At 37.7% G+C, this 25,379-nt stretch overlaps 2 protein-coding genes across 3 annotated transcripts; both read right to left on the bottom strand.

Annotated features, from left to right (window-relative positions):
• Window positions 1–1,471: 1,471 nt before the first annotated feature.
• On the bottom strand, window positions 1,472–11,795 carry LOC112558762 (GTPase IMAP family member 7-like). 2 transcript variants are annotated; one of them, XM_025229417.1, is made up of 3 exons: window positions 11,361–11,795; window positions 4,891–5,054; window positions 1,472–2,263 (listed from the first exon to the last, which is right to left on the bottom strand). In XM_025229417.1, the coding sequence occupies exons 1-3, from the start codon at window positions 11,368–11,370 to the stop codon at window positions 1,697–1,699; spliced, it is 741 nt and encodes a 246-aa protein (XP_025085202.1). In that variant the 5' UTR covers window positions 11,371–11,795; the 3' UTR covers window positions 1,472–1,696. The 2 variants fall into 2 exon arrangements, with proteins under 2 accessions (XP_025085202.1, XP_025085201.1); XM_025229416.1 differs by lacking the exon at window positions 11,361–11,795 and adding an exon at window positions 5,461–5,626.
• A 3,964-nt stretch (window positions 11,796–15,759) lies between these two features.
• On the bottom strand, window positions 15,760–21,930 carry LOC112558756 (immune-associated nucleotide-binding protein 1-like). Its single transcript, XM_025229402.1, has 3 exons — window positions 20,068–21,930; window positions 17,617–17,780; window positions 15,760–17,420 (listed from the first exon to the last, which is right to left on the bottom strand). Exons 1-3 carry the CDS (start codon window positions 20,078–20,080, stop codon window positions 16,488–16,490), a joined length of 1,110 nt encoding a protein of 369 aa, XP_025085187.1. The 5' UTR covers window positions 20,081–21,930; the 3' UTR covers window positions 15,760–16,487.
• Window positions 21,931–25,379: the final 3,449 nt, after the last annotated feature.

The following is a 25,379-nucleotide window of genomic DNA, read 5'->3' as shown; positions in this document are numbered from 1 at the left end:
CTTGTCTCAGCCAAACGTTGGCTCAATACAACACACGCCTACACGTACAAAGACGACACACCCCTGACGATTCTTCCTCAACTGCTCTTGTTGTCTGTCTACCACATTTGCCACTCTGATTACTACACTTTGTGACACTCTCATAAAATATAAAACCTCCAGAAACATCCAGGATCTACCTGTCACACATCCGCACCAAACATTGTAGGTAACAAGACTTGCGTCAGTCACACTCACTCACACACCTGCAAGAAAAGTCCAGACGAACAGGTCAAAGCCATCGTGTGGACACCGGCGAGGTTAGATGCAGGGTCAAGTCCGATAATTGCGTCACGTCACCGGGTGACACAAAATGACTGGCACACCAGTTGTTATAAGGAAAATATATCAGTTGTTGAAACACATCACTGCTTGGATTCAGTATATGTACCATACAGTCTACTGCTATGTTCCTTCAGAAGATGGTATGTACCAAAAAAGCAAAGAATCAAATTTGTCTCTGGTCTCTTACAATGCACTATCTTGACTCTTTGTACATACAGATAAATTGAGCTTCAGACAACATGTATAGTATATAAATAATTGAACTGAATTACTATTACAAATTAATAATGAGATGAAGGTGACATTTTTCAAAACTAACATTGTCCTACTAATGTATGGGTTACTCGCATTTTTTCGGCGTCTTTGTACTAAGCCAAATGTCACATTACCAGCACTTGCCTGATAGAAAACAATTTAACAATAGAAAACCATAGACAATTTCTAGCGTTTACTTAAAACTTCATCGTTGGCTAAATTAAACGATCTCAGATAAACCCGCAAAAATGGGGAAACCCGAATTGCATCAAAACACCTCTTACACTACTTACAAACTTTTATTACTATGATTGAAGGTAAAAGTCAAAGTATAGCAATTCTTCCAAAGTGTCATTGTCATACGGGCAGCAAACTATAGTTTACAAAAGTGTGATAAATGTGCTTATTTTATGAGAGTGCATTTTCCTTCTACCATCCACCTCACCAACATAATACAGCACTTCTTCAAAAAGGTTTTAAATTGAAAATAAACTTACCCCTCTTTTTTTCTTTAAATTTTTTTTTTTTTGGTAGATATCAAGAAAATGCGTCTGCACAATATGAGGCTTTATCCGCACTGACCAAAATCATGTATGCATTAAAGGAACTATGATCAGCAATCTAATGGGAGAAAAAAATATTGCTAATATATTACTACGATACTTAGCTGGTAAAAGTTGTTAGCATAAAAACAGAGAAGACATAAACTCTAATGTTATATTCTATATGATATTACATAATAGAGCATCTTTTGGAATCAGCGGCCTGGTCTATCATCTGATCTATATAGCGCTGATGTATTTCTAAGATCCGTATTTGTCTTCGCCTTTCCATCTGAGCGGTAAAGAACATTCCTGCATTAGAAACAAGTTGGCTTTGATGGAGAGCCGCCTGTTCCTCTTGTCTCTGCATTTCCAACTTTTCTGTCTCCTCGCGCCTTCTCTTTTCCATTTCTCTGCGATATTCTATCTCTCTTTCATGGATCTTTTCAGCAGTAAGATTCTGCTGTCTCATGATTTCCATCATCATGTTTATCTCTGTCTCTCTAGCATGATGTTCTTTCTTCATTTTATCTTCTCTTTCTCTTTCCAGTTTCTCAAATTTACTTTTCTGTGTTTCAACTTCTACCAGAGCTTTGTTCGCCCCCTTCTCTCGTTCTTGGACGAATTTTATATTTTTTTAGTTCCTCCTCCTCTACCTTTTGCAGTCTCTTTTTCAACTCCTTTTCCATATTGTCGCTGACATAAAAAAAAGTGGGGCACGTGTAAGGTTTATCGCCGCGCTCCTCCCTCAGTCTCCGCACCTTCTCTATGAGCTCTTCTACCTGCGACTGTTTCTCAGCAGCCGTGTTGTCAAACACCACGTAGCGGTGGCTGCATTCTTCAATGATGTTGCGGAGGAAGTCAGGGGCCGTGGAGAGGGCCTCGTGTATGGTCTTCTTTTCTCTCTTTAGGTCATCACCGCGCGTGAAGACGACGATCATGTACCGAGTTAAGCTCGAATCAAGAACAGCTTTTAGCCTCTCATAAACACGCTTTTCTTCTTCCGTGAACCGACTGCAGATTGGAATTACATACAGGATAGCCGTTGGACCCGGGTGGAGGGTGGCGAGACTTTTAGCGACTAAAGCTGCAACCTCTTCGTGGGTCTTTTCAGTGTCAAACAGACCCGGCGAGTCCATGATCTATGGAGAAATAATTGATAAATTAATGTAGATGATTTCTGAGTATTCAGCCCTTTTCTGACCTGTTCGATCAACATATCGATAATAAACAACCTACTTCCAAGTTAGGTTTTAAACGTATCATTGCAAGCTTATTTGTTTCTAATTTAAATTCTACAGCATATCTCCCAAACAGTAATTCCTGAATCCGTTCTTTACCAGTGCGGGTTAAACTTGAAAATATTTGACCCACCACCACGAAATAACTCGTAGTTAGCAGTTCAGTCGCAGATGCTCGTTAAGATGATTAGAGTCAACTTTGAGTTTTTTCACATTTGTGCAAAAATATATTTCTTTTATCATTTAGGTTAAAAGGGAAATACGTTGTTGTGTTTAGAAAAAGGAGGTGAGAAATGCGCCTTTAATGTATGTGTTCCGATTTGTACATGAAAACGACAAAATCGAAACCCTGTTTGGTACCGTATCCTTGTCAGAAACCCAGCATATTACAGTTACCAGAGCGCCAGGAGTCTTTATTTTCAATCTGGCTAATTACTTATTTTAATTCTAATCAATTATTAGTTTTTTCTTTAAAATATCTAGGTAAACAAATCTTTTCCTGATCTAGACGTATCTAAAGGAATAATCAGATACTGGCGTCCTTGGTGACGAAAAGAAACGCGATGAGCGATTTCATGACGGGGAGGCAGCTTGCTGCTACCTATCGTACTGTGTAAAGCAAGAGAATGGAAAAAAAGTATCTTACTGAAGACGAATTAATAGCTTTAATCAATTCTAATGAATCTTCGGCTCTTCCACATTCAGAATGGTCAACAAGCGAAAGATTAATTACAATGGAAAGACGACCCTGCAGACGTCTTGGATAAATTTGAGTATCATGATAACGCTTTTTTAAGAGAACAATGATGGACACCGACCAAGATGTCAATGTATCTGTCGGTTAATTCATCTTTCGAATGGAAAAGGGGAATATGAAATACCTTTTGTTGCTGCTCTTTTTTTGGTTGAGTATGGAATACTTCTTTTCTTAACTGCTCTTTTTTTCTTTTCATGCAAAGTACTTAAAACTTACAAATATGCAATGATGTGCATGTTTTGTCTGATTCAAAATGATATAGATTGAAGTACTTTATTGTTATGCAGAATTTAATACAAGTTGAACAGTTAAAAGCACACGTTACTAAGGAAACCCCTTATGAAATTGCTAAAACACCTTGTATCTCAAAATGGCTGCTATTGTAATTGTACACTTCTATTGTAGATTTTAATAATATAAGATTTGACAAATGTAGAATTTCCTGGTAAGGACTCCTTTTATGGTGCGGGGTCACATAAGTGCTGGAAATGTCATGATAGACACGTTAGAAAATGCATCCCAAGAAATTCTTGAAAGACATTTTTTACTTGGCAAGATGCTGAATCATGAAATTCTTAGAAATCTCACATTTCTAGTCATTCTTTAGACAAATCATTGGCAAATCATTTTAGCACGACCTGTAGGCCCAGATTTTAATGTCCTGAACGTTTGCTCAAAAAAAACCCCATTGATTTCTTGTGACCTTCACCCAAAACTTTGCGAAACTTGATCGAATATTTGCGGCCTTAGAGGGTTGTTTCATTGTAGTTTTGTGTTGCTTGATAAATACAAACCCGACAAATTTATGCTGTGCCATATGAGCTCCTCGCATAGTTCAAAACAAGGTCAACAGTCTAAAAATGCAAGTTGTTTTATTTGACCAATATAAATTGTAAAGTTAAGAAAAAAACAACCTTAAACTGCAGCTAAAAGAAGCGTGTGAAGACGTGCATAAACGCATTTTCTGTCTTCGTCTCCATCCTCCTTGAGTGGATCAGTAGGATGCTGAATCTTTCGGTTACATGAATCCCTTCAGACTCTGTACCACTATCTCGACTTCTCCTCTAAGGACAGACAGTGCTGTGGCTTTAAACGACATCGCATTCAGCATAATGTTCTCGAAGTCTTTGAAAAAATTCGGTCCACTGCATTTTTTACAGTGGAGTTTTTTGTAAGAGGAGTTCCAATACTGTCTCCGATAACAAAAGCTTTTTATTGAGCTGTTTTTAAGAGACAGAGAGAGAGAGATAGTATGCAGTAAATGGTATGCCTTTTAAATACAGTAAGCTACTTTTAATGTAAGATTTGTTGGTAAATTCCTGCATGTGGGTGTTCGTAGGTGCGCGGGTAAAAATGGAGTTTGTCCTTTGTTGAACCTTCGTGCTGAGTGCATCTTCCTGAAGTTTAAGTATCGAGTACTAGTGTGAAAAATTATGTTTAAATATACAGGTAAACAATAAGCAAAGACAAATGTACATACAATTGTCCTAGTCAGACCATTCTAATACCTCTTTAAAAAGCCCATTCGTGAATTGCTCCGTAATTTTCTAAGGCATAAGAGATAAAGGACATAACTAGATTTAATTAGCGACTTCAGATCACATCAAAACACTGTAAAATAAAGAGGGAACGTACGTTCAAAACATTCATCTGAATTACTTACAAAGAAAGAAAGAAAGAAAGAAAGAAAGAAAGAAAGAAAGAAAGAAAGAAAGAAAGAAAGAAAGAAACAAACAAACAAACAAACAAAGAAAACGAATGACAATCTTACGTCGATGCGTGTCCCATGGTATGTGCCATTCTCCAGTTTACAGTCCTGGGTTGCAGATTCAAAACTTCTTTTTGTGTCAAATTTTTCCTCACCAAGAATTGTGTTTCCCACTGAACTTTTGCCAGATCCGGTTTTCCCAACAAGTACCAAACGAATAGGCTTCTCTGCCGAAAACAAATTAAACAAAATAAGAAACAAAACTGTCGCACCTTTATGATAACAAAGTGTATTACAAATTACGGTTTAGTTTATCCGATGTTGTATTATTACTCAGTAAGTTTTTAAAAGATAAAAAGTGGCAATTATAAGGAATTACTTATTCAACCCCTCCCCGGTTATAAGCTTGTATGTCCATTCCACCAGTACATCTCATAAGAGAAACCATTCAGAGGCAAGGAGGGACAATATTTGGCAAAGTAGGTGTTTTAAGCAATAGAAAGCAAGTTATGTATTGTTTGTTTTTATGTTTGCCAGCCAGATTTTTCTCGTTCCATCCCGAGATGGAAACTTTTGGAATCTTAAATAGTTTTCGAGTGTTATGAATCACATAAGTAAGCCAAACAGTCTTACTCGGATTTATTGTAGATACAAGGAATTTGAAAGTCCGTGAAGCTGGTGACCGAGATTTGTACATGGTCTCCAGCCTTATGTTCAGTTTACTTTGGCACATGGTCGTAAATTTATAGATTCTTTACGTCTCACATCTTGCATAGTAGGATGAAAACCATTAAGTCTCGTACAGCCTTTTTGTGCTTGCGTTTTGCACTATTAACCAAGCTTGTACCTATTTAGAACACAAACGTATTTGCTTCACTCGTCTGAAATCTTTTTTATGAAATAGTAAACAATATGAAACGCACATAAACACGGAGATATACAATCACTGAAGCGTTCGCATACACCATTCCCCTTGGTCTCTCGCTTTTATATAAAATCCGCTTGTAGCTTGGCTTGTCTTATACATTTATTTGTGCTCAAAATTTGGTATTTTATTGTGCTTTCCGGATGGTAATTGCTTGTTACATATTCCATGTAGTGGTAGTCTTGTTAAACAGTCAGTAGTGACAGCAATGGTAACTATACAGACTTTGTAATTTGTGCATTTGTTACGCGCAACATTACATCCAAGGTAAGTCTCTCTGTGCTGACCAGTGATGATAAAAGGAAGACAATGGAAGGTCAGGCACACTGAAAAGATGCAGTGAGCAGTATGGCCATTACATGGAATCTTCGATAAGTCAGTAAAGTTCTGCATCAAAAAATATCTGAAAGTTATCATGACATTTGTATGGAAGCTCTTCTCGCAATCTTAGGTGCATTGACCCAACTTTCGCAGATAGAAAAATCGTCCAACACAACTCTTGGGAGACCACAACTCTTTCGGTCATTGTAAGCTGAGCTTCCTGAAGATACCTGATGTCAGTCATGTCAGACTTGTACGAAAAGGTTTTTGTGATAGCTCAACATCAAATCTTTCTAAAGCAGCAGCAGGGAGGTAATCAGAAGTGGACACTGCCAATGCGTATATACAAAATCTAAATAAGGTCTTATATCATCTCTGTGTCTTCAAAAAGGATGTGTGAACTGAAAGCAGTTCTGTTGATCTTGGTCTAGTCATATAGAAGTTTATCAACAATATGAAAAATATTTAATCAATACACTTCTTGAGTAATTTAATGAATGATGTGATAGTTAATAACTAAATTTGATTTTTATGGGCATATCTTTGGCGATGTGTAAATTGTTTAAGCCATATAGTCGCAAACTCAAAGCACGTACAGGAAAGAGAAGAATAAGAGGTAAATAAGTAATCCAACTATAAGATCAGTACTTTTTATGCACTTTTCTTCACAGTGCCTTGAACTAATCTTGGCTCTCGATGGACTGAAACTGTTGTCAGAGCGGCCTATAGCATGAATGAGAGCCGCTCGCCATTTGTCTTGCTATGTCAGTGTACCTGCCGACGGAAACGAAATAAAACTAACACCGAAAGATTTGATACTTGCACTTCTGCCATGAAGTAGCATAAACCACCTTTTGTGTTTCTTTATTGGTGTTACTCTTGCAGACTTTGCTGGCATTGAAGTCATTCGCTAAACAACGGTGGCTAAGCCGGAAGCTTTGTACCAACCATTCTCGTCCTATTAGTTGATGCACAAATCCTTGCAATCCTCTCCAAGAGAAACACCGCTGATCTCTGAAGTAAGTCTTAATAAAGTGAAGTGAAAGATATCATTAAACAGCTGTACTTTATAGCAGTGGATAGTCGTGAATAATTTATGATCGTTTATATATATAGATATTGTACACACACACACATACACTCGTATTTGTGTACTATTAATGATTAACTTTGAAGATGAAATCTATGAAATGAACTTATTGACAATGCTTTAAATTCGTCGTCTGCTTTCTCAATAACAGTGGCGCAGCGACTACCAAACGTTTGTGTCCGTTTTGGTGCATTCTGGGGGAAAGCAACAAGACAATCACATTGCTCTCTGAACAACTAAAATTTTGGAAAATTAATGCAAAACATAAGAAACAGTTTTAATATTTTTGTAATCATTAATTTCGAAATTAAAACCAAATGTATGAATTACAAAGGTATGCGATGAACTTTGTCAAAGTCGGTCTTTTTTCTCACAATCGCATGTTCTATTCTCTTAAAATGCTGCATGCCATATTTTTCATTTGATTTTACAAGATTTATAGAAAGAACTAATTATAATAATGTTTAATTGCAGATCACACTGACTTTAGCTCTGGCTTAGTTAATTTTACCACTAAGTTTATTTTCTCTCCCTCAATGATTTCATGATGATCACTTTGTGTTTTTAATGGTCTACAATGGCTGGCTCGATTGCAAGTTGTGGATATCACCACAAAATCAGATAAAGTATGTAATGCTCAGCCGTACCAGTTCGAATCTCTTGACCCGGCTGACAGCCATACAGTTCAACACTGACCGCCATCATCGAACAAAGAAATCGATCGTGTGGACAATACAGACTGGTAAGTTTCGTGAATAGCCGATTTACCTCTCTGAATTAGAAAGCATTTAATATTTTGTTGACATTACTTTTAAGAACAAAGTAAGAGAAATTTTAAGTAAATTTTCTCGAACTGCAGCAGAATATTTTTCTCCTTTGGTATAATTTTCAAATTATGCGAATACGTGTTTCGACATGACGTGTACAGTAACAGAAGCTCATGGACCTGGTTTAATGCGACAATATCAGACCCAGTGTCTTTTATGATAGCTCGCTGTGTTAAATTTGTAAAAAAAATTAGATTTAAAACGGTATAACTACCATACTTCTAAATATTTCTTTAAAATCCCTCATAGAAATGTTTCGATTTGTATGAAGGAAAGCTCAACCCAATTGCAGCTCTATATCTCTTGTCAATATAAAGTTATAAGCTTTTAAAGTAAGCATTCTGTGACCAAACATGACACAGAAAACGAGAAAAGAAAAACTGAAAGTTCAGTAACTACTATACTACTAAATATGTTTTGAAAAGCTCTCACTGAAATGTTTAAATATGTATAAAGAAAACTTCAACCGAAGTTTAGGCCTGTATCACATATCAATATAAAGTTATAGGGATTTTAAGTAAACAAAACAGTAACAAAAACAATGAACGGAATAAGCGAGAACAGAAAGTTCAAGGTTAGTAACATTGTTTTATCTAAGCCTTTCATGTAATTTACCTATTGAATGAAAAATATAACCATCTTTTAATGTGTTACTACATTTAAATTTAAAATAACTCATAAAAAAAAAATTTCACTTTTAGAAAAGTCAACATGGTTGTGTTGTGTACCCAAATGCTGACCAGGCTTCAGAGAAGTACACAGTAATAAAAACAATGGTGTTTGCAAACATTGAGCAACACAGTTATAGGTTTAGTTAGTTATATAGAAGTTCAGTGTCCACTAGCTTCATGGTTTTTGCCATCTTTGGTCTTTTGCTATCTAACACTTAGTGATACTGTCGCACATATTGCTTCTAAGATTTGTGAGCATCTACTGCATTATTAGGAAACACTCTCATCTTTCTGAGCCTTCAGTTGCAGGGTTATGGGAGAACCATCAACATATAATCAACATATAATTCTTTCATTAAAGAAATTATTTCAAAAGCTTCTAGGGGAGTATCACCTATTCGTGAAATCTAGAGATACATCACTGACTGCACCAGAATTTGAGCAGCTGCTAATGTTCTGTTCCTCTGTATGCTAGGATTATTTTATGAATTACTTCTGTAGTCACATGGATTAAAGATGTTTGATTTTTGGGGCTAGGTGGGTCCTTATTTTCTGTCAAAGATTTATGGGAAAAGCATCAGGTCTCTCGCCTTTTAGGGGGCTGACAATGATGTGCTCTCTAGACACTGAATGGCTTCAAACTTGACTATATAGCAGTTTTCATTGTTTGTTAGGAATGTTATACATAATTGTCTTCACACTCTGTGACATTTGGTTTGAGTTGGACAATCCAACCCCCATCCAACCTTTATCTGTGCAAATGATGTAAAGCTCTGTTTCCTTACATTCCAAACAAAGTACATAAATAACTAGCATTGCAAGCTCACTCAAATTTGTAAATGTTCACATCTGTACGAGATTTGCAGCAGAAATTAAAATTTCGCTCTGTTTTCGAGACGCACACCACATTCATGACTGCATGCATGGCGAATTCGACAGCTGAATTCGGTTCACTAAGTTACTTTTTTTAGCTGCTAGGACGGTCTAAGAATGTCCTCGTGGTTGTCACTACAGACTGCGGCCGGACCATTAGTCGCGGCTCCCTAAAGCTCTAACATCAGTCTGTTTCTCTTTGTGGTCCTGGGAAGAGAACGAAGTTCCCAATTGGAATTTTCCGCTGCAATTCAAGCTTCTACTCGTCGGGTATGCTATTTAGTATCTAGCCTGATATATTTCGCATTGTGTTCTTTTGTTCTGTCTACTACACACCCTCACTTAGCAGACCTTGGAATCCATAAAAAGAACATGATTTTTTTTTTCTTAAAGCGTTGTCCTATGTGTATCGTTAAGTTGCGCGCTGGATGACTTCTCTCGTCAAATGTGCTCCGTTTGACTACTGCTTTTGTTCGCTATTTTTTTTTTTTCGAGACCAGACGACACAAAAAGGTGTGTAAAACAAAAATGTATTTCGCAACATTGTTTTGTCAGGGACCAGAGTTACCACTCCTGACAGGTTATGATTTCGTAGTACTGTAGTTGTGAGTGAGACCACGTGACTACGTAGTGTTCTGTAGGGAGGCCAGTATTCACTGTAAGTTTAGCCATTCCCGAATAGGCCTGTGTGACAGAAGGACGAATATGAAAGCTTGTGAAGGAAAGAATAAGGCAGAAATTCCTTGCCCAGCCAAAGTAAACCTTTGTCAATTCGCTATCGAATTTCTGTCTATATTTCGAAACATTGAACTAATTAAGATGCGAGAAAATATATTAATATGGAGTAGTGAGTTAATGTATGTTCGAGAAAGTTATAACCAAATGCTGCGTGAAAGTCAAACGAATATTATGATGGAAGAATGATGGTGCGGGGCCTTGGGCGGTCGCCCCACTCACCCTAGTGCCGGCTCTGTCATGAAATGTTTGTTTTCTGTCGCATGAAGGAACGCGTGCTAGTGTATCAATGTGTTCGACACAGTGTAGTGGTTCTGACATATTTACACACGCAAACCAATTTCATCCTACATGACACATACCTAACTCCTACAACGCTATCTCATTTTGTCTACTTACGCTCCCAAGTAACTGATAACTAAAAGGAAAGAAAACAGATTTCGACGAACGTGAGCCAAGCCATTTGACTGCGGACCAAACAAACACAATGGTGCTTTTCCCGAACTGGAGATCAACGAAATATGAAGGAAAATGAGAGAAGTTTTGAGGTACGTAGACACTCGACAGTGGACCCAAACATTTGCACTATGCATTAGTACTCTCTCTCTCTCACTCAAAATAGAGTAAACGAAGAAGGGATGGGATTTCAAGGTAGGGTAGTCACTTAACAGCGGATCCGAACATCTATACGTTGCAGTGGTGATTATTCCGGCACTCGAAATATAGGAAACCAAATAGGTGTGATGTTGAGGTACGTGAGTTACTCGTCATCGAACCCGAACATCTACATGTTGCAGTGGTACGTTCTCCCCCTCTAAAAATAGGATAAACTATGATTTTCTGCGAGTTCTTCTATGTTGCTTTTGACTTTTGTAAGTAGTGCGTGTCATGCATTTAAAGTCAGAAATATTAAAAAGAAATATTAAAATATTACCTGCTGATATTGATATTTATAGTACTCCTTCTGAAGTTCTTAATATTATCTTGTAATATTGTTTTTTCCACCCTTGGTATGGATTCTTTTCGTAGTTATCATCATTGACCATTAATAAATTGATGAATAAGCGAATATGTAAAAAAAAAAACCTTACCTTCGGACATATCTTGTATGAACTATTTAGGTCTTGCACGAGAACGGATGGACTGTAGGTTTTCTAACGAAAGCCAAAGCGTGAGTGTAGTGGACAAAATTTCTCGCTTCCTCTGTGCAATCCAAGCTGCGCTACTCTTCTAAAAATACCTTCCCGTCAGGTTTTTCGGAAAGTCGTTGACTCGATCTGATGGGGAGACTCCATGACAGGAAGATATTTTTAGTCAGTGGGAGGACAGAAGCGGAGCTGACTGCACACGACTAACCTTTTCTCCACATTCTATGTAGTGCTGAGATATTGTGTGTGTTAATGTCTGACAGACCGAGAGTAAGATTGATGACGTCTAGGAAATTCTGTTCACATTCCCCACTTGTTTCCTCTCTGCCATTATCCAGAAGGCCATGTATATTCACAGAATCTCTCCGCGAATATTGTTCCAGCTTGTTTATCTCTTCTTGCTGCTCTTTCGTCAGTGAGATTAACCCAGGGATTTCTTCTTTCATTTCTCTCGTTTGTATTTAAAGAACTTCTATTTTTTTTAAATCATTGTTTTCTTTTCTTAGATCGAAGATAGTACTCGATAGGAACTTAATTTTGTTGTCTGTATGTTCTGTCAGTGAGCGATGTCAGTCGGCCACTTGTTTGCTAAAAACTTCAGTAGCTCTTTGTAAATTTTCAGTCTGTCTGCTATCTCACTGTTTGTAATGTTAGCAGTCGGGAAAACTTGGGTTAATCCACCAACAGTGAAGATGGTGTTTGACAATTGATGGAAGCAGATTTCTTACTGAAGACAATGGTGCTCTTGTAGAAATGAGCTAGAGATTTGCTAACCCTGTTTTACACTCTCAGATTTTTTTAATTATTTTAATTATTCTGCTTCTAATAATGATGCTAGTAACGAGTGCGTATCGAGTTTGCTTGGTGTGGTTCACAAGACATACGACACTCCTTACGTAAGGGCGGTAATGCTCTTGAGGTCAAACAAAATTAGCGAGAGTTACGTGCCTTGATCGCGAGAAAAGGAATTGATGATGAACATGGTGCAGAACCTCGTGGTACGTCTTCTTTTCTTTTCAGTAACATTGAAATGTGTGAGGTCTGTAAGATAAACTGAATGACAATGAATTGTTGTCTTTTGTACAGTCATTTTTAATTCTTCTTGCAGAAACATTTAGGGAAGACTTTGCCTGCACAGTCTTTTCTAGCAATTCATGTTTTCATAAATCTTCTGTTCAATTTACTAATCAGGGTCGTTATTTGGGCGGTTTGATATACATAATAAGTAATAACTGGCTACCATATATTACCAGTTCACTAATTTGATTATTTTCCGAATGGTTAAAAATAATCTTGATCATGATGAAGAAATTTTTTATGTTTGTGGCAGTATCAAAGAATTCTTAGTAGAGTACGTGCATGTTTAAGTATGGGGATAAGTATATATTAGTAGCTGGAGACCGTTATTTGTTGCTGGAGTAATAATAATGCCCTGTTGCGAACATGTGCTCCTCGAGGAGTAACAAGGACTAAACTAAACTAATAATAATGCTCATAAATGTATAAGAAACATGAATAATAAAAAGACTTTAGTTCAAACCACGCTATGGAACTGATAGACTCTGACATAAAGGAGGCTTTTGGCTTATTTAATAGGTGTTTTAAGGAAAATGCTAAGTGTATCGAAAAGTGTGTTGATACTTTTAAGAATGAGGTATAGGATAACTGGTTTGATCAGGAACATGAAAAAGAAAGACAGTTGGTGAGGAAATAACTTAAAATATGTTAGAAAACATGATGATGATAACAGACATAGGTATTTAAAGTAAGAAAATAGAATAAAATTTACTGAAAAGGAAAAGAATTTATTTAATGAGACTATAATATAATTATAAGCTGACAACTTCCATAAAAAACAACAAATGTTTTGGAGCACTCTGCATAAAACTTCTTCAAAATGTAGTAATGTTAATAACAACACTCCTGTTGATATTTTTTACGAACATTTCAATAATTTACTTGGTAAAGATAATGTCTGTTCAATTTTTTTATATTATAAAATGGACTGAACCTATTCTGGTTATTTAATAAAGACGATAAGAAAAATTTTAGCAATTATAGAGGTATTTCACGTTGTGATGTTAGTCAGAAAAGGGTAACGTGAAGTTAACGAGTCGACACAGCATGGGTGGCTGAACCACACCTGTTGAATAAGTAATAGGGTTGTTTTTTTTTAAGATAGCTTAAAGAAAAACGGGGAAGACAGTATAATTCACTGTCACTGCCCAACCCTTCACTTCCCAGAGAGACACGGCAAGTGCAGAAACCATTGCGTGTCAGGGGGTAGGCGGGTGTCTTGAGCTGGAAGGTGACCAGGAGTATGTGCCCGGGAGAATTTGTGACTGGCTAATGCCACGGAATGATGGGTCTGGCAGATACTATAGAGTATTTGGAGTGGAGAATACGATTTGGAGTATTTGGCACTAGTAACCAGATAGGAGCCACTAACATCAAAGGTGAAAACTTGCTAATCAAGAGTAGCGAGACAGGAAGAATATGGTGTGGTTGTGTAAAGGTTATGTGTGCTGGCCAGTTGTAAAGGGTCGGCAGGCTGGCCAGCTGTAACGGTTGAGTGCTCTGTCGCGCAATGGATAACTCTTTTGCCAAGGATTTGACTACACCTAATTACAACACTCACTACATGTCCATTCACCACATCAGTAAAACAGAGCAAGATATATATATATATATATCTGAAACGAAAGAATGTAATTTAAAGGGAAGATGTAATAAAACATATATATATATACAGAAATAGTCTACATCTAGGTCAGAACATATTTTCAAAACTTATCTCTCCTCGATGGCGCAGATTTATGAGCCCCGACTTGATCATCCGGTCCTGTCATTAGCCGGAGTGGTGGCAACTTGACCAGTAAGCAGTTGGTGATCAAAGCTCTAATGAAACTTTGCTAAAAGTAGAAAATACATTTTCTACAACACCCCTTTCTCTGGGGGAAAAACTGCAACTGACAAGGAACAATTTTTTTTTTCAAAATCAAAATCTATACACATTCAGTTTGGCCTAAAAGTGGATTAGCACATTTCCATTAAATTCCAACAGCAAACATACTTATTAACACGTATGCATCAGCCTTAGTAAGTAAAGCAACCAGAACTCATTAACAACATTGAATTTTCATCCAAAAAAAGTTGTTACAACATAAACAAATTCCTCCAAAATTGGCATTTTCCTAAGACTTTTCAACATCAGCCATATCACCACACTGTGCTTTTTACACAGACTGTTAAACATCAACCAGTTCAACAACCTGGTTCGTGCAGCAACATAGACACTATGTTTCCACATCTGCACAGCAACTGGGGCTATTGACAATTCAGCCGTACAAGTTACACTCGGGATACCCCACTATGCCACTTGAGTGGACATAGCTGGCAGTCACCTCCATACCAGACAAAAACATCATCTTGACAATAGATCATCAAAGCTATTCAGCAACCCAATGGGCTCTGCTCTGAAGCATCGAGTTCTGCCACCCCTGGGTGCACCACTATACCACTTGAGTGGACATAGCTGGGTGTCACCCTTACATCACAGGTACATCCCAATGTGCTACCCGACAGACTATCAACTCGGCACTAGCCTACACCCACCTCCCAACTATAACACTTGAGTGTACATAGCTGGCCATGGGCTTACAGCATACATTGAACACAATATATCCACGTTGTGACTATACAAAACAACAAAGTCAGAGCTAGCAGTGTTCATAACATGCGACATAAGAAAGCCAAATAAAGTATTGCAGTTTGTGAACAGCTGAGACTGGGGAGGCTGGTTATTTACGGTACGTTGACGGGGGCTTTGGCGGGAAACGACGGTTATACGCGGAGGTTTGCGGGTTGTCTGTAGGGATTTCGCGGAAAGCGATAGTTCCTCACGGATTTCCCACCAAGGTCCCTTAAGGGCCCCTCCTCCAAAACCCGCAAATTTCCCACAAGGTGCCCTTCTAGATGACCCATGCGCTCTTGCAGGCTGGGCACCGACATATTATCTGGCCTTGGCAGTGGTGATATTTCTGCCTTAATCCTACTGGACCTGTCTAATACATTTGACACTTTGAACCACTCTGTACTCTTTCATAGACTAGACACCCTCTACGGGATTTCTGTACCTGCACTAGCTGGTTCAACTCATGTCTCACTGATAGCACGCAGACTGTTTGTTGATGGTCAAACATCTCGCCCTGCTCCACTTTCTTGTGGCGGCCCTCAAGGCTCAGTACTCGGCCCACTGCTGTTTATTGTGTATATGAAGCTACTTTCATCTTGCATCCAGTCTCACAACGTTTCTCATCAATCATATGTTGATGATACGCGCTGGCTGAGTCTCACTCTGCAACCAGCGTCTTAGAAGTCTGTATTAATGAAGTCAAAGACTGGATGGTGTCAAACAAACTTAAACGCAATGATGATAAAAAGCAAGCCCTCCTATGGTCGACAAGAAGAAATCAATTTTCCCTCTCTTGTTCACCAAGTCACATCAAGGTGGGCGAAACCAACATCACCTTTGTGTCCTTCAACAGGAATCTGGAATTCATTGTCACCAATGATATTGTAACAAAAACATTTCAGATGAAAATATTTCAGCAACCAAAATCGTATCTTTAATGCCGTCTGCATGTTTCGTTACAAGGAAAAATGTTTTTACTTTTTTATAATCATATAAGTCATTGATGTGTAAAACAAAACATGTGATGATGTACACTTGTCTGCAAACTCTATTGTTACTCAATATTCTGCAGGAAGTAAGTGGAAGTCTTATTTGTTTCATCATTTGTGTTTTACAAACTATTTGTTATCTTGACGCTAGCTTTAGTTGTCATTGCTGACAAAAAGTGCAGTGAAAAGGTTAGATATATTATAAGAGTTATAAGATTTGTGGATGTTACTAATCACAACAGACATACGTTGAGGTTAATGAAGTACATATATATGCTATATTTTTATGTCAGCCTAGGAAAGCAAGCTTAGCCTAGAGAATGATCGCCATTATGTGATTATTGTCTATCGCTATTTGAAAAATACTGCTTTTAAATATGTTGAATGTCACGAAATAACGCATCCACGATTTGCGATCGAGTCCTTAAGTTTCTTCATCTCCCCCTCAAAATTCGCTTCACGTTTTTTACTCTCTTCTATTGCCTCCGCGATGCGTTTCTCGTAGTTTTCTTTGGTCTGCTTCTCAAAAACCTCTATTCTCCCTTTCGAGAGCTGCTCTGCATCGTTTAGTTCTTTACTTTTCTCCTTTTCCATTTCGTACAGCAATTGCTTCAGCTCGCTTGCTTCATAAATGAGCTCATGCTTCTGCATGGCTTCCATTATGGTTGTTAGTTTATCCTCCCTTCCCATGCTGCTCATCTTTATTTCTTCATCTCTCTTCTTTGCCTGTTTCTCTAACTCCGTTCTTAGTGTCTCCGCTTGCTCTTGAGCTTGTTTCATCATCATCTTCAGGTCCTGTACGTACTTCTTTCTTTGTAACTCCCGCTTCTCTGCCTTTTTCATTCTCTTGTCAACCTCCTTATTCATCTTTTCGCCGACCTCACCGTACTTAGGACACATGTATGGTTGGCCACCATGCGCCGCGCTCAGTGTGCGCACCATCTGCAACAAACGGTCTACCTGGCTGTCTTTGTCGTCAGCGAAGTTTTCAAACACCACGTAGCGGTCGCCGCACTCCTCCAGCACCTTGCGAAGTTCGGAAGGCGCACGTGACAGAAAATCCTCGATAGTCTTCTTATTTTGCCTCAGATCGCTGCCGCGCGTGAAGATGACAATCATGTACTCTGTCACGTGCTTATCCAGGAGACTTTTCAGCCTCTCGTACACGCCATTCTCTTCCTGCGTGTAGCGGTTGGCCAACGAGATGACGTAGAGGACTGCAGTGGGCCCCGGATGCATGCAAGCGACGGCTTGAACAACGTCTATCGCCACCTCCTCGTGCGTCTTCTTGGTGTCGAACAGACCAGGCGAGTCCATGACCTGTGGAGTGTCAATAAAATACATGTAATGCTGTTTTGGTTGTTGTCTTTAAGCGTGTTCTGCTCTAATTTCATTTTCTGTAAATTGTTCATTTAGCACAGAAACGTCTACATAGCCGGGTCCAGTAATAAAGGAGTTTGATCATCATTTCTATGAGGCACAAAAGCTAGAAGAGAAAAAGAGAAGGAAAACTTACATCAATAGTAACTCCGTTACGCTCGTTACGTCCAAGTTTACAGGTTTCAGTGACAGAAGCACTACTCATGTCAACGGAGAAGATTTCCTTTCCGAGAATTGAGTTTCCTGTTGAACTTTTGCCTGACCCAGTTTTTCCAACAATTAGGAAACGAAGTGATCCGCCTGTTGATGGAATGAAGCAAAAGATGCTTTCATTTGAAAGTATTATGCTGAACCATTTCCTATCAATACGTGATAGTCACGAATCATGTCACAAAACCGCCTTTAAAACCGTTGCAACAGGTGGTTATCTCAAACATTGCAAGCCTTATCTAGCTCTAAAACTGAGCTTTCCTTTGTTCGCCGGTTACCTAACAGGCATACTCGCAGACATATTCCCCTCACATCTTAAATTTCACATCTCACAGATTGATTTGTGAATTGCATCTCTGTCAACTAATGTTCAGTCAGCAGTGTATACATATATATAGGAAATACATGAACAGTAACTGTTTTGTGAAAGATCTATACATATATAAACTGCTTTTGTTAGAATTGCTGTGATAATCTGTAGACTTTTTTTAAAGACAGATGAAGCCATAAGCAGGATATTTACTACACTGTCTATCGTCAGTATTGCTGTGACCTGCAGGAGTCAGTCGTCGCTTAGTTTCCTCACTAAGAACACTCAGCCCAGCGCGCACTCTGCGGAAGACGAGGGCAAGTTATTCTTTAAAACAGTTTTTTTTAAAATAGTCTTTAAGTAAATATGAATACATAACTATGGTTAAGTAGTAGATAGCGTTACGATAGATAAAACCCATTAGTGACACTTAGATAATCTTAGTAGAGAATTAGGTAGACAAATAGTTAAACAAATGTTTTTATTTTGTAGCAGCTAACGAGAGGTTAGAACTCTGCCAGTGTCGCTGAATGGAGCTCAAGAGAGAGGCGAAAGGGTGGAGGTGAGGGTCAGCATGGAGCGTGACCTTTACCCAGGAAAAGAAACAAGACACCGTAACCACTCGACCAGGTGTATGAAGCGTAAGGGAGGCCACAGAGAAAACATTACATCAAAAGAAAGGCATGATGAGAAACAAGAAGACAGGAGAATGACCAGTGTAAACAAAAGATAGGAAAGATAAAACTGTAGTATGACTTCCTTTAAAAGAAGAATATATATGAAAGGGCCGGGTAAGGGAGTAAAAGGAAAAGCATAAGAAAAAGGGGTGGGCCTGCTTTGTCACCCAGCCAGCAGAAACCCCATAATTAATCTAAGGGGCATTAACTTATTCAAATATCAGATTACTTCATATAAAAGTGTGTATTATGATGCAAAACCCAAATTCTTTTATAAAAAAAACAAGACAGAAAACTTTAGGATAGATGCCATCCACTTTCACTTGCGGTTATTGCATACACCTTCATACACAGAGTAGTGAGCTGAAAGGTAAAGTCGAGATAAAAGTAGGAACAAAGGCCAATTCCTTACTAGGATAGAGCTTTACACACTCGTAGACCAGAGGAGCTGGAGATGGGGTAAATGAACTAAGTCCCACACTTAAACACTGTCAACAATAAACAAGTAGCAGTAGTTCAAATCGTCCGATAAATAACTTCGTCTATAACTTGTCTACACCTCTAGGTGAGATCACAAACACAGGATCAAAAGACAATCTTACACCCGACTTCGCACAAAATACAAACCCACGACAGGTCACGTTAGGGTCACCAATAGTCAGGGACACACATTCCACAGACTAGGAACACAAGTAAACAGTGTCCCACCCTTGTTCTTTCTTACAACAAATCATCAAGACCTGTTTATGAGTTTTATGTTTTATATTAATCAAGGCTTTGATTATCTTTTAGATGAAGGCTGCAAACTATTCTAAGAACACAGAAGAAAATTAAATGAATGCCTCTCTAATAACAACAGATCGTGTATAACACAGTACAGTAGTCCCATAGCTCCTCTCAAGATTAAAGTCATTTTCCACATACAAAAGTTATTTCTCGGTATAGCACATTTGTCATCTAACTTACTCTCAACCGTGAAGTCAAAGAAACTTTTCTTTCAATAACAAAATCAAATGTTACGATTCCAACTTATTCTTTCACCGACTGTTACAAAGATGATGATGACAAAGAGAAATACACATCAATCCTTCGCATTCCCAGTCTCTTACACGCAAATTCAATATATTCAAAATTAAACGGTATTCTCACACTTTCCGTCAGTTATTGTATTCACAAGTGAAAGCTAACTCTGTTTCGGAAGACGACTTAGGAGGCGAACGTCGAGGAATCTGAGTGTGAGGGGAGGATGTCTCTGAGAAAAATGATGACACTGGCAGAGATATTAATGACTTATCGTGTGGTAATGGAGGGACATAATATATAGATATATAATATACAGAACGCGACACGTTAGCTAGTTGATAGTAGGACCTAACTATAAAATTCTTACCTTTGGTCGCCATGTTTTACAGAAATAATCGCAAGCCAGTGTATGACCGGTGTGCGCGCAGGTACATGGGCAGGTGCTTATATTTTATCTTTAAATAGATCAAATGCAAATTTTAGCCTCATTTTTAACGGTTCAAGTCTACTGCACAAGGTGTTCTTTCCTCAGAAATACCTGCGAAATTTTTCTCAAAAACGATCGAGTTATTTAGGCTGTGCAACGATGCGATCTCTCTTGCCGAACACATACAATTTTGAGCAAGCAACATTACTGACACGCAGCCAAAGGTAGAACCGTACTACCAGATTTTATTTAAATAATACTAATCAGGATCCTACTTAGCCCTCGCGGGGCCCGAGACATAGGACATGTGCGGGGTCCTCGATGGTTTTAGTCGGGATTTAAAGACACTTTCCCACAGGCACATTTCGTCTTTATCATTGACAGCACGCTGCATGAACACCTCATTAATTTGAAGTCTAGTTACCATATTAATCAAAAGCGTGGGGCCCCTGATGATTATCAAAAGAGCCGGGCCCTAAGTAGATGCCTCATCTACTTGCCGCTAAGCACGGCCCTTATACAACTAATAATTATAATAATACAAATAACAGAAATTTGATATATTAATTATTAAAAGTTATTGTCACACTTTGTTAGTTACCATGATCACAACACCCGCCGACAAAACAGCGTCTCAGCAAGACACTTCAATGATCATATTTAGTTAACTCTAAACACTCATTCAACCAGTATCCTCCATTTGAAGAGGCAGCTGGTGTTTTTAGAAATGGTTTTAAAAGTGAACACTTTCTTATAGCCTTAATAAGAAAAAGCAGGAAAGACTATTAGCGTACATGGGGCTCAAGGATATCGTTTGTAGTTAAGACCACGTGGATATGTGGAAGATAGATACCAGAAATCACAATCACTTTAAGCAGTAGGGCCGAGAGATGAACTGAAAGAAGGATGTTAAAGTAGATAACTTAGGGTCAGCATTCGGGCGTTTGGATTTGTTATCAATTTGTTGTAAAATTAGTAAAGTATTGATGAAAGAGAAGTTTGCAGGTTATAGATTGTCAATTGGTACCTATCTATTTGTATCTTTTCTCCTTCCCTTTCTAGTCTATTACCCATTTCCTTATCTATCCGCACACAATAAACATTTTTGTAATATACATATATATTTTACAAGATCTTAAGTACCGCGGCAACAGCTTACTTAGTGATATTTTAGCAGTTTCTATTTCCTTCTATCCATCCATTCTTTTTGCTTAAGTCCTAAGTCCAGATATTTGTCTCTGGCTTACGCAAAAACACTTACAAGTAAAGATCAAATGTTAAAAGCTGACATAAGGAAAATGTTTACTAACTCACCCTCTACCCCACAACTTCACTGCATCCATTGGATCTCTTGCAGAATTAAAATATTTAAAATGGATTTGAAAACCCTGCAGATGTATTATTTTTTAATGAACAGTCTTAGCCTGATGCCATGACTCCATCCCTCGACAGAAGGGGTTAGGAAAGTCATTTAATCTGACCGCTTTCTTCAAAGCAAAATCAGTGTGAATAATGATAATAAATGAATTTCTAATACAGTCCTGTTCAACTATCTGCACAGTCATGTAATATGCATTTTCAAGAATAAAACCTTCCCAATCAAAATATGAAAGAAGCTGAAAGGGGACAAACTATGAAAGTTAAAACTTGTCTACATCTTTCTCCTAATCGAAAATAGCAGTCTTTTAATGCTTGGTTTAGCATATTTGATTCTGAATTTGAATTTTCATTTGTAAATTTCTTAGTTTGGGTTTCCGTTTTAACATGTTGTAGTCACATCTATACGTCCTCACAGTAAAAAAGTTATGTACAAAAAAATACCATTTAATGCATGAACACTGACTTCGGGTACTCTCCTTTCCAGGGAAAAACAACATAAGGGATTCTTTCTTTTTTTTTGTGATCGTGATTCACCTTGTTTTGATGCATTCACTGAGTTTTTGGGAAATGCCAGTTGAGAAGCATCAGAGCGTGTTGGCCTCACGCTTTAGGAGATAGCTTACACACAAAAAAATTTTAAAAGAAAGAAAAAAGTGGTGATGGCTTTTTTTGGCTGACACACAGTCTAACACATCCTGCTTGTGAAGCTCTGTGACACGCTTCTTTATCGATAACCCTTCATACAATCTTGTACACTAACCACGAGCTTGAAGCTAGAGCAAAGCCTCTTTTAATTTTAAAAGAAAATCATTAATTAAAAAACTTTCGCAGTTTAAATCCTTTGCTGTGGGTAATCATGACTAATTATTAATTTATAATTATAATTATCATTATATTTATTCAGTAATATTTATTTTTTTACTTCAGTTTTCTACAAGCATGGTATACAATGGCCTCATAATCCTTTACAGACTTCATATTACCACTAAATACAAGAAATTAAAGAGGCACAGGACACGAGTACAAAGTATTATACCACTTGGTCATCCCGATATGGGAGCAGGAGCATGACCATCTTTACTTATGTCAACGTCTTGTGAATGATTTGGCTGTGTTTCCACATCGCATTCGAGATAAACGAGTCCAAAAAAGTGTGGTTTTCTTTCTAAGAACTTCTTAATCATTTCTTTCCATGTGTTTAGCATCAAAATCCGTTACTTTGTACCCGGCCTGCTTTGCAGTGTTCCTACCCTAGCACACTAGACCAAACACATTACTTACAATAGTGTAAAACATATTGCTGCAGTTCTAAGAGCACATTAAAATACTTTCAGTTTTCTTAGTACAGGCGACTGCAAAAGCTTCTTAATTATATTATTTACATGAACCTCCCAAGTTACTTTATCATCGATCATTATCCTTAAATATGTGTAACTGTCGACTCTTTCTATTACTTCTCCCTCATTAGAAATTTTATCAAAAACCACCTAAAATTAACAATGATACTTTTTGTTTTCTGTAAATTAACCTCTTAATAATTATTACCTCAATATGCAATAAAGTGATCAATCATCTCTCTACAATATCAATTCTGTAAATCTGATGTTATCTGAAGACTTAACTCAGGTGCAGTCTTCTTATTTATGTCGACGTTCAGACGTAAACACGAAAAAAGTCGTGTACTGCCCTGGTTACACCCACTTGTCAGAAATAACATCACCACAGATACATATAAGCTGAAAAAAACCTTGTTTTGATCTTTGAAAGGAGTTTTCGAGAAACAGGATTAATAAAAGCGAGCAAGGAGTCACGAAGCCTTTAGTTGCGCAGTGTAAACATGTAGAAAAGAATGACAGCGATAGAGTTTGCTTCTTAAAAAAAAAAAAAAGATCAGGTGTCCGAAAGACTTTTCTATTTAATATGTGACCACATCGTTACAATTTTTATAAAGTGATACATTCAAAATCATGTCCTGTCTTTATTTTAAAATAATAATTCATAAATCAATGAACAATCTGCTAGTCTCCAGCTGGTTTTTATTGCCACATGCGTTTCATAAACAGGCTAGTTTATATATCTTACATCTTCACTCCCACAAAGGTATTTTAGTCGACATTTAATGCATAATGTAGGAAAGGTATAATTTATTTGTTGTAGTAATTCACGAGACTACTTAACAACACGTTTTCCCATTATGCCGATACCTCAAGCCCTACATCCTGACATCACATACTACTTGTTATGCATGACAACAGTGGGTGATTGTACAAGATGAACATTTCAGTTATGTTTGAGGTTTCAACTTAAAAGTAAACAATATAATGGCATTCAATACTAAACGATTATATGTACACTGTCATGGTGTCCTCATTTTAAGGCATTCTGTTATGTACAGGGCAACATTAGTGGCTACTTTTCTCTTAAGGTTCTTACACAAAAGTAAACTTTGGAGGGGAAGGTGAATTTATGATAAAAGATTAGGATATATCTATTATGTAAGGCTGTATATTGAGACCACATTAGCAAAAATAGTGAGGTCTTCTGCACTTTTACCATCACACTGTTGACACTTAGGTTTGTTGCTGGGTTGGTAAAAATTGAGAGTATAAACAGCTCGAGCTACAAAAACTTAAATTGAATTTTTGAGATTTTTGACGTCAGCTATCTAGTGTTTGATTTTAACAGGAAATTTCACGTGCATTGTATCAACAAGTCTTACAAAATTCAATTTCAGCCAACATTAGACCAAGATGTAATGTTCATCGGACAACATTCATCCATTAAAGAAGAGGATTGTTAAACATTTAATACTTACATCGTAAAGAAATATCATCTCGAGTTGTGATAGTCACGAGCCATTGCATCTACTTTTTTCGAAAATGTATCTCACGACCTGTGTGTGACCTTCGAGCCTGGAATCAGCTGACATCCCTTACCTGTGAAATCAGACAGCCCTGGTGCCAGACTTTAGAGAGACGGAACATGAGTTCCTGGTCTTGAAAAAGACGACTGAACCTAAGGGGATCAATGTTGACGCTCTTTGAACTGTCGTGAATGACGCACGCGCATCTCTCAAGTCTGCACGAGCTCCAATAAGCGCTGGAAGAACGGGGATGTGTGCGCTGGTCAAATTAACGCATACGACTGCGATGAAACATTTGACAAATGCTGACATTTGTTATATTGCTTTGCTAAACTTTTATGCTAGCATTTGTGAAGCTTTATATTGGTAGGCCTGCTTAATACACAGAATTAGAGGGAATTTAAGTGGCTGCTTATTTGCTAATACAGGTCTGATTCTGACGCATGGTTTCACTAATTTTTTAAAAAAATTATTGCGTAAGGCACGAGAGCCATAAAGTCTTTAGTGGCTTCTTAACTTAGGAGCATCCTAAAAACGTGAATTACTGAATCATCCAGTTTTTTTATGTCAGTATATATATACATATATGTGTTATTGTAGTATTCTGGATATTTAGCATAGTTATTGCTTAGGCAAGGGTTAAATGTAAAAAAATGGCTGTGCTTATCCTATCCGTCTCGTAAAGAAAGATTTGTCATTGCTAATATTTCTCTTTCCTTTATTGTTTTCCTTGTCTGGCCCCAGTGTTTGAAATACCGTACCTCTGTTACTTTGCACAGGGACAACGTTGGATGATTTCAAGGAGAACCATAAGACACTCCCTCCTTCGTAAATACCTCAATTAACTGGTAGTCTTACTATAAGTTTAGTAGTTTTTCCCTTCTTTACACCCTCACCCCCAACCTAACCGTTTGTTTTGTGCTTTGGATATTGCGTTTCTGTATTTGTTTCTTTCTTGTTCTGCCTTTTTCTTCAAGAACAACTAGGTTAAACAGGTAAATGAATGTTC

This window comes from Pomacea canaliculata, linkage group LG3 (genome assembly GCF_003073045.1).
Source record: "Pomacea canaliculata isolate SZHN2017 linkage group LG3, ASM307304v1, whole genome shotgun sequence".
In the NCBI taxonomy this organism is placed as follows: Eukaryota; Metazoa; Mollusca; class Gastropoda; order Architaenioglossa; family Ampullariidae; genus Pomacea; species Pomacea canaliculata.
This window is presented reverse-complemented; position numbering and strand designations above follow the sequence as displayed.

What these genes read in the sequence shown, in the direction of transcription:
- LOC112558762 (XM_025229416.1), bottom strand. Translation starts at nt 5,560, where the DNA reads ATGTGCCAAAGTAAACTGAACATAAGGCTGGAGACCATGTACAAATCT. An exon ending in TGTATCTACAATAAATCCGA is followed by an intron (nt 5,055 to 5,460) that starts GTAAGACTGTTT and finishes TGTTTTCGGCAG; the next exon opens with AGAAGCCTATTCGTTTGGTA. An exon ending in ACCATGGGACACGCATCGAC is followed by an intron (nt 2,264 to 4,890) that starts GTAAGATTGTCA and finishes ATTTCTCCATAG; the next exon opens with ATCATGGACTCGCCGGGTCT.
- LOC112558756 (XM_025229402.1), bottom strand. An exon ending in GTAACGGAGTTACTATTGAT is followed by an intron (nt 17,421 to 17,616) that starts GTAAGTTTTCCT and finishes GACACTCCACAG; the next exon opens with GTCATGGACTCGCCTGGTCT.